The sequence below is a fragment of the Glycine soja genome, chromosome 8 (assembly GCF_004193775.1).
Source record: "Glycine soja cultivar W05 chromosome 8, ASM419377v2, whole genome shotgun sequence".
Classification (NCBI taxonomy): domain Eukaryota; kingdom Viridiplantae; phylum Streptophyta; class Magnoliopsida; order Fabales; family Fabaceae; genus Glycine; species Glycine soja.
The window spans coordinates 10,982,636-10,991,783 of NC_041009.1; the positions used below are offsets into that span (position 1 = coordinate 10,982,636).

General features: G+C 31.5%; 1 protein-coding gene across 3 annotated transcripts; it reads left to right on the plus strand.

Moving 5' to 3' along the window:
* Nucleotides 1-1,867: 1,867 nt before the first annotated feature.
* LOC114421924 (S-adenosylmethionine carrier 1, chloroplastic/mitochondrial-like) lies at nucleotides 1,868-8,711 on the plus strand. Of its 3 annotated transcripts, none has more exons than XM_028388066.1 (13): nucleotides 1,868-1,991; nucleotides 2,121-2,196; nucleotides 2,893-2,994; nucleotides 3,392-3,474; nucleotides 4,215-4,291; nucleotides 5,169-5,259; nucleotides 5,767-5,820; nucleotides 5,910-6,005; nucleotides 6,118-6,207; nucleotides 6,730-6,781; nucleotides 7,862-7,923; nucleotides 8,090-8,170; nucleotides 8,310-8,711. In XM_028388066.1, exons 2-13 carry the CDS (start codon nucleotides 2,142-2,144, stop codon nucleotides 8,445-8,447), a joined length of 981 nt encoding a protein of 326 aa, XP_028243867.1. In that variant the 5' UTR covers nucleotides 1,868-1,991; nucleotides 2,121-2,141; the 3' UTR covers nucleotides 8,448-8,711. The 3 variants fall into 3 exon arrangements, with proteins under 3 accessions (XP_028243867.1, XP_028243869.1, XP_028243868.1); XM_028388067.1 differs by having other exon boundaries at nucleotides 1,897-1,991; nucleotides 2,105-2,196; XM_028388068.1 differs by lacking the exon at nucleotides 2,121-2,196 and having other exon boundaries at nucleotides 1,875-1,991.
* The last annotated feature ends 437 nt before the right edge of the window (nucleotides 8,712-9,148 follow it).

A 9,148-nucleotide genomic window follows, 5' to 3' on the forward strand; every position in this document is an offset into this window, starting at 1 on the left:
TAATTTTATAATGTCTAACATATTTTGATAGATGAGACATTTGTGTTAATTGTTTTTAGTCTAGGCATGTGTGTTTTAGTTTTTTATCTTTTACATGCTTAGTGTATGATCAATTTAGATGAATATTTATTTGACTCTAAGTTTCTTAAGAACTCACTTCTACTTGAAATTTAATTAACAACATTAAATTAAACAATTGTTTCAGTTGGTAGTCGACTACCCAAGCCAGTTTCAGAAGAAAGAAGGTTTTGTAACTTAGGATAATTGATTACTTCATTTGGTAATCAATTACCTACTTTAGGAAACAAAAAAAGCTTTATCTGGAATTATAATCGATTAACACAATTGAAAATCAATTATCCACTCAGCACAAAATGAAGTGATATTCTTATATTAAAACGAATTAATCGATTAACGCTTCTAATAATTCTTTAATCAAATTCTAGAATTGTAAACAAAGGTAATTTTGACAAATTAATCAATTACCTATTTTTATAACTGATTAGATTTGTTTTAACCGTCAAAATTTATCAATACCCTTATATGTTTTCTTTTTAATAGACTCTTGATTTGTTCATAATTTGTAAAAAAATTATTTCAAGAGTCTTAAAGAAAAATAACACTGCAATACGTCTCAAGATTGAAGTTGATAAAAAAAATCACTCATTTTACAATTATGTATTGATCAACTTGTGAAGAAATGTTGAAGATCGAAGAGTTACACATTTTAGTGTATTCGATCCTTATCTTTTAATATTTTTATAGTGTTATTCTTGGTTATAGTTACCAAGAATGTTGAAGAATTGATAGTTTTCAATTATGGATCTTTTTTTATAGGGTTCTAAAGAAATATTTGTTTCTCTATTATAGAATTGTGTGTACATAGTATTTGTATTAATGTTATTTATACAATGGATGTCTAAGAAGACTTAAAACAAACTAGAACTAGATATAGGTTTAGATCGGATTGAACAACTCTTCTATAATTATTTTATTCTCTATAACTATGTGTTTTGTAATCATCCTGTGAGTGCAACCGATTTCAAAGGATCATCATAAAAAATTTTATTTTCTAAAGATCTTTTTGAGAAAACTTTGATTGATTTAAATAGTTGTTTTTAATCAGTGTTAAGAATAATTTGGTAAAGATTTTGAAAGAACCTATTTAATCCCCTTTTAGATTCTTGTCTTGATCCAACATTATTTTCATTTGGTTTTAAAAATATATTAATTTGAATTTGATTTGTAACTAAACCAAATAATTATGAAGTATCAAATAATGATAAGTTTCATTTGAAGCATGAGAAACAACATTATTTTGTTACGTGGACCCCAAACCTATTTATATATTCATAAATTTATTATAGATTTGGTTTGTAACTAAATCAAATAGTTTCAAAACACCACATAATCATGTGTATCATCTAAAATTTGAGAAGTAACCTTGATTTGTCACATAACTCAAATCTATTTATGGATTTGTAAGTTTATTATTATCTCTAATTCTATATATAAGAAATAGTTATCTAATTTATTAAATTAGATAAAAGTAGTTACATTAGTTAATTTGTGATAAATTTTGATTTTATTCAAAGACTACTAATGATATTAAATGATTTAAGATATGATTATTTTGTAAAAGATAATTTTGTAATTAATGAGTGTGTTTTGTTAATAGTTTAATAAATGTACCTACTTTTATGGAAAAAGAGAGTATTAATTAAGAGTAAAAATGAAATTTATCAATAAAATAATCATATATTTATTATAAATAAGACTAAAAAAAAGTTACTTTTTTTTTATACATAAATGAAAGGAGGTAGTTATGGATTATAGATGCATAGAAATTAAACTATAAACTAAAGAAAACTATCCTGCATCAAGAATTAACGGATAGTTATTATAGATAACTCGTATCTGCACACTCCTGCTTCTTCTATCCGCTACTGTCATCTCTTCACTTCCCTTCTATCACTCTTCTCACTTCTGAGGTAAACATTCTTATTTCTTCACAATAATATTGGAAACAACCTCAGTCGTTGTTGTCATTTTTTTGCTTCCAAATTTGATGCTTTGTTTGTTAAATACTAACCAATTCTGTTAGTTTGTGATTTGGTTAGTGGTGGAGTCGTTGGGCCGTAATGGGTCTCTTTACACTGTCCGTTATGGTTAATGACTCTGCCATTTCATTACCAGGTGGGTAACCCATTTGCATTTCGTGTCTTGTGTTGTGTAAATGTGTTTTTTGAATTTGTGACATAGGTTAGTGGGATTATATTTATGTGAAAATTTATAAATGTGAGGTTTATCTCTCTTAGCTACTTAGGGTTAGGGGATGTGTGGAGGTTCAAGTTCAACTTGTGATGACCAATTACGTATGGTTGTTGTAAGATGATTTTTCTTCTTTCATTTTTCTTTTAGTTACGATTATTATTCTATTGGTGAGAATACTGGAGAGCTTATTAGTTTCACAATATACAACTGCAAGTGTATTGAGAAACGGAGAAATTACACTTTAGTAATTTTGATTTTGCTGCCCTTATTTGTTACGAGGATTTATGATTTATTGAATCAAGTAGCACCATTGAAAACCAGAGGTTTTCTTAATTCAACATTTGTAATTTAGGACTTAGGATTATATTCGGGGAGGGAGTAAGCAAATTATGGATTGTACCATCCGTGTTATAAATGATCAGTGAAAAGGGAGTATCATTTTTACATATAAACTAAAGTTGTTATTGGTTAGTATATTTGTTATTTTAGTGAATGATTTAGTAGATAGATCTATAGGGTGAAGGGTGAGAGTCTCATGTTCATGTGTGATTTTAGCACTCTGTTTCCGGCTGGTTTGTGGTATCTGCTTCTCAATTTGGAGGATATATGGTTTTGCAGATACTTGTACGAAAAGAAAGCAGAACTTACTTCTGAAAAATTCTTTTGCATCAGTTAGCATGGGAGATGAAAAGCCATTTGACTTCCTACGCACTTTATTTGGTAAGTATAAGATCTTCTTAGGTGTTATTCCTAGCAAAGAAATTTTATCAGTGTTGATGTTCCATTGCAGCAAAATATGATTTCAGTAGGTATTGTAATGCCAGTTTAGTTTGTTTACCAAGTTCTTCTGCGATTTGGACACAACATAAAATATTCACTGCTACATATATTCACTTTCACTTCTGTGATTTGCAAATAATCATTAAGGCCTTGTTAAGTAGAAGGCAGACCAACACTAAGTTGCTATCCCCAAATTCTTCATATATGAAGTGAAGAACTGAATTTTTGCCCCTCTTAAATAGTATTTTATCTTCTTGCTAAGTTCATAGACAATACTATATACTTGATGGATTTTATTACATTTCAATTTTTCTGATGAGCTAGATGGAATTTGCAGAGGGCGTTATTGCAGGTGGTACAGCTGGAGTTGTTGTTGAAACAGCTTTATACCCAATTGACACAATAAAAACACGTCTGCAGGCAGGTTTTTATGACAAAAACTGTAATGAAGATTAAGGGTTGTGCTTTGCTGTGTATTATACTGATTACTGTTTGATGCTGAAATCTTGAATATGATGCCAAGTGAATAAGGCTTCATATCAGAGCCTGCTAGGCATGATTCTTGACAAAAATTCTCTAAAATTTTATTTTGGCATTTAAGATGTCCCGCATTGGCAAGGAATATGGCCCAAATACCTCCAGTAAGACTTTGGCAATCCTCCTTCTTTGAACAAGTTTTTGGGGGCAGGAGTTAGGCCCAATTTGTTTCTAATGGCCCATTTTGTTTGCTTCTTTGATTTCTGGAGGGAATATGGAGGGGGGTGTTGGAAAGTTCCACGTCAATTTCCTCAATTGATGGTTGTGAGTTATATACTTATCGGTCAACTTCATTTAATGTCAATTGGTTTTAAGATGAAATTTAACAATGAGGAAATAGAAAAGCTATAAAAGTTTTTCAAGCATTTGATATGTATGGAATACTTAATTAGTTGATTTGCATAATATAATGGACTTTCCTGTATTTGAATAAAATTTTCAATATGCTAAGTTTGGGTTAAAAATTTAATTTGTGCTCTTCATGACAATTTTGGGTGTACTTTAGTTTATGTCCACTGACCAATGACCATACAATTATATGCCCTTTTTATGTGTGCATGCATGTATGTCTGTAGTTTGTTGTGTTGACATAAAATGTGCTGATGATATATTTTTTTCCCTAGGCTGCTCGCGGAGGAGAAAAACTAATATTGAAGGGCCTTTATTCTGGATTGGCGGGGAACCTTGTTGGTGTCTTACCGTGAGAACCTCATGAATAGCATGATGTTTCAAACATTCTAGGTTTTTATGTTAAATAGAAATTTTGAAAAACCCAATCATCGTTGAAAGAAATCAGAAAGTTGTTGGCATGCTTAGTAAATTTATTTCCATTGATGGTGATTCTTTGAATTTCTGCTCTGTGACCTAACTCAAGAGACTTGCATTTTGTATTAAGGTTCTTTGTTGAAGAAAAAGAAAACTTGTATGAATTTCTAAATTCTAACTGCAAAATCACATTGTCAGTGGTTTCTATCTCTCATTTTTCCAGATTCAGTGGCAAAGATATTTGAGAAATAACAATTCTTATGTAGTATGTTTGACAAAGAAAGACGATTTATTTGTTTGTTTTGTTAGAGATGTTTGCATCCTATGAAGAGAGATGGCTCAGGGATTGTAATTCTTCTGGCTGGAATTCAGCATTGCCCCTTTTTGTAGGTGGTTCTGGCAGTATGCCTTGAAAAGGGAGCCTTTGTAGAGACATGAAGTCAAATAATAGTGTTGTTAGTAAAATGTGACTTAACTCAATTTTTTGGAATAAGCAGGGCTTGTTTGTTTATGATATAAATCATCTAGTATGTACTTGCCTTTGGAATAAGAGATTGATAGATCCTTCCAAGATTGGATATTGAGTTTTCTGATTAAGGTTATTAAGGATTTGTTTGAAAGAGTAGTATCATTAGAAGTAACTTTTTATTTATTGTTATGCATGTTCAAAGCAAAAAATATTTTTTTCTTAACCTCAATAATTTATTTAAGTGATTTTCACAAGTTTTCATTTCATGCTTATCAAGATATGAATGCATGAAACACATCTAGGTTCTTTCCTTCACACCTTTCTGTTGCTTTTAAATATGCAGGGCATCTGCTTTATTTGTTGGAGTTTATGAACCTATAAAGCAGAAATTGCTGAGGATATTTCCTGAACACCTAAGTGCTTTTACTCATTTGGTAAGATACTTCTTAGATAAACATTAATATGAAGATGTTGGTGTAAATGCATGTTAGGAATTGAAAGTTAGGAAGATTAGTTAGAATTATAATAAGATCTAAATTATTCAATTCAGATCAGAATTTTCAGTTTTTAATCCCTTATTTTTCTCCTGTTTTCTCCTAAATTGTTTCAGATTGGTTGACATTTCCTAATCAAACTCCCACTTTATATTCTAGCATTGCATGACTCCATATGAACAAGAGAAAAACAAAAGTATCATTCTTCTCCAAAAATTACAATTGGCATACGAAAATTTTAGTAAATTAAAGACCTGTTATTGCTTTCAAAAGTCTGAATTCTGGCCAATTATGGTCCTCTGAAGCCTCTGGAATTTATTTGGCTTGTATTGGAGTTGATGCTCTGTCTATTTTATCTTCCTTTTGTTGCTGACACACACTTTTCTTGATGTAAAAATTTCATTCTTATGGGGATAAAAATCTTTCAGTGTTTTTCAATTTCGTTAGACTGCAGGTGCCATAGGGGGCATTGCTGCTTCATTGATTCGTGTTCCAACAGAGGTAAATAAATTCTCTTGTTTATAAAAATGGCATTACCATGGTTGAAAACGGTTTCACTGGACGATTTCATATTTTTACATGCTCCTCAGGTTATCAAGCAACGAATGCAAACTGGGCAGTTTGCTTCAGCTTCTGGTGCTGTTCGCTTTATTGCTTCTAAGGAAGGCTTCAAAGGATTTTATGCTGTATGAAGTTCACCATTTCTTCCTTTTAATTTTTTTTTTTGGACAAATTCTATTCCCCATGTCTGCAATGATATGCTAAATGTTTCTTTGGTGTTGATCTTTGAAATCACAGGGATATGGATCTTTTTTGTTGAGGGATTTACCCTTTGATGCTATTCAGTTTTGCATCTATGAGCAGATTCGAATAGGTTATATGCTTGCGGTAAATTTCTAAAGTTCTATATTTATGTGTTTTAGAGACACTTTTATTTTGGTATTTTTGTTTTCCTAACACAAATTTCCATTCCCATTTTCTTGTTATATTTTTGAGCCTGAAAATACTCTATATTTCCTTCCTATACAGTGAAACTGAAAGGTCAAGTAGTATAACTATAAGGATGAAAATGACTATTTATTGTTTAGTTTTCTTTGACGAAGAATTAGTATTGTATAGTCTAATGTACAATGGATTCACTGAAGTAATGGCAAGTAATGTGTTTGTCAAACTTTACTTATAAAAAAAAAATCTTGACCAGGGAGAGGGAATCTGACAATGACACGAGTGAAAGCAACAAAAAGATATATCAGCAATAAGAGGAAAACTGAACAGTATTTGATGATTTTTGAATACAAGTACTAATCCATATTTATAGGATAAACTTATTAAAGGAAAGACGGATTGGTGATGTTTGCTCCTCTATTTCATTTCATGATTGGTGATGTGACTTGCATTCCTTTTTGCTAGGCACAAAGAAATCTGAATGATCCAGAAAATGCAATTATTGGTGCTTTTGCAGGTAAATGTGTGCCAATATAGGCATATCTTTATACATGTATTATAGAGAGTAATATGAGGATATACATACATATTGAGTTTCATTTCTGATAACTATGATGATCTGATAACTATGATGACCTTATGCTTTAGGCTGAGTTTTTTTCTTCTTTGCGCGAGGGATTTAAAAATTAGTTTTTATCCTCACCATGTGAATTAATCTTGTAAGGTGTATGATGGTAGTTTGACACAAATAGCCTTTACTGTTTACAATTAGTACCATATATCTAGTTAATTTTCTTTTTAAGGTGCCTGTTGCATGTCTTCTCTATCTGATGCTTGGGTTATCAGTTAAAAATGAACCAAAAAAGGGGCTTACGGGGAAGCACCTGAATCTTATTTCTTTTGGTTTCCTGATCTATATGGTGCTTTCATGTCAAAGTACTGCATTATTTATTCTTGACCCCACTGAATGTTATAAAGAACAAATTAAGATAATGAGTATAAATTGTGTTATAATATATCTTATTCATGACATTGATATGCGTTCTTAACTCTTATTGCTTCCATAGATTAAGCAAACTCATCTTGTGTGGTGAATCACTATCACCATGTTATGTCTCCCAGAGGACAAAGTGGGCACAAACATCATGGAATGATTGCTTGAGTGGAGTAGTTTTGTGACTGAGAGGAATGTTAATAATCTGCTATCCCCAGTTCTATATCTTCATAAAACTCTTGGGTTTGTTACATTGGAGAAATTAATAGGCAATAGCAAAATAAAACTGAATATTGTTTTATTTAGTAATAAGCTACTCAATTTATATGAAGTATTTGCATGATTGCGTAGGTGAAACTCCAAAATTTCAGACACGGCAACTGTTACCTAACATATGGTTACATCCAACCATTTGTAGCTTCTATTATTTTTTAATTTTCTTTTTATATTTTTTTGAGGGGGAGGGGAAATAGGTTCACGGGTAATAAGGATTCTTGGAGGTATAAATTGCTTTGTTTTGGTTTTCTGTATGTTTGTTTTGTTAAGCATTATTGCATGTCCAACTAGCCTTGTGTTGAAATGTGACTGCCTTATTTCCTGTAGGTGCACTAACTGGAGCTATAACTACCCCCCTTGATGTCATCAAGACAAGGTTAATGGTTCAAGTAAGCTATTATCCTGTTTCCTTTTTTTAATCTTGTTTTTACGACAGCCATCTTCATACATCCATACACATAACCTTATGTATATGGATAATCTAGAAGCTAATCAATAAGAATATTCAGTGTGAACTATCAAGCCATTTCATAAGTTCCTATTTTCCTCTTCAAGGGATCTGCAAACCAATATAAGGGAATCGTTGACTGTGTTCAAACCATTATTAAGGAAGAAGGACCTCGTGCCTTTTTGAAGGTAAGGGTTTTCAGTGTTTTCCTCCATATATTGTAATGTTGTTTGAGTGGTAAAGTAGCATGATCCAAATGAGGGTTACAGCTACATGGCAAGAAATCTATTTTGGTGCTCATAAATTATAATCTTATATTTGCTGCAGGGTATTGGTCCCAGAGTACTATGGATAGGCATAGGTGGTTCAATATTCTTTGGTGTCCTTGAGAGTACAAAGCGTTTTCTTTCTGAGAGACGCCCTACCGTACCTCAGAACACATATTCAGAGAAGAGCAAAGATTAATAGTTTTTGTCCTAGCCTCTTTTGTTTTTTTATTCCAATTCTCCCCTCAGTGCCTTTTCCAAGTGAAACAATATTTTCTTAAATACCGGATACTCTTGTAATTTTTAATTTTTCAATTTTAAGCGTTGAGAGCACAGTTGTATCTTGATTATTTCCCTTCCGGCTTGCTTGTCCGTGAGCTATATAACATTGTTTAACATTTTGCGTGTTGAAATTTGGGAAGCATGATATTAATATGAATTGAGATTAGGATTCTTTGATGAATTATAGTTAACAAAAATGTCCCATTTATTCTCTCTCCGGATATTTCGAAAAGTATTTCATCTATTTGATGTTCATTACTTGGCCCCTCTGCTGTCTACGAGATGTGTAAGATCCGATTTTTGCTGTAAATTTTTAAGTGAAAACCGATTGCTTTTATTTTGTCAAAACAGAATCCCCCCGGGTTCCCCGATTGCTTTTATTAAATTAATTTTCAAAACAAAAAGAATAAAAAGTTAATTTATATTGAAAAAGTAACCTTCATTCGCATTGACTCAACTTCTCCGTCTAAGCATACATACTTAAATTGGTAAAGGAAGCGAACTTGAGTCAGGAAAGGGTTCAATAGCATGGCAGAAATTGCTTTTCTCAATTCATTTCGTAAAAAAAAAATAAAAAAAATACTATTCTTTCAACAGCAAGCAAATGGAAAACTAGTA

Coding starts and splice junctions, on each gene's coding strand:
- LOC114421924 (XM_028388066.1), top strand. CDS start 2,142: ATGGGTCTCTTTACACTGTCCGTTATGGTTAATGACTCTGCCATTTCA. Junction 5,260..5,766: donor TAAGTGCTTTTACTCATTTG/GTAAGATACTTC, acceptor CAATTTCGTTAG/ACTGCAGGTGCCATAGGGGG. Junction 7,924..8,089: donor AGACAAGGTTAATGGTTCAA/GTAAGCTATTAT, acceptor TTCCTCTTCAAG/GGATCTGCAAACCAATATAA.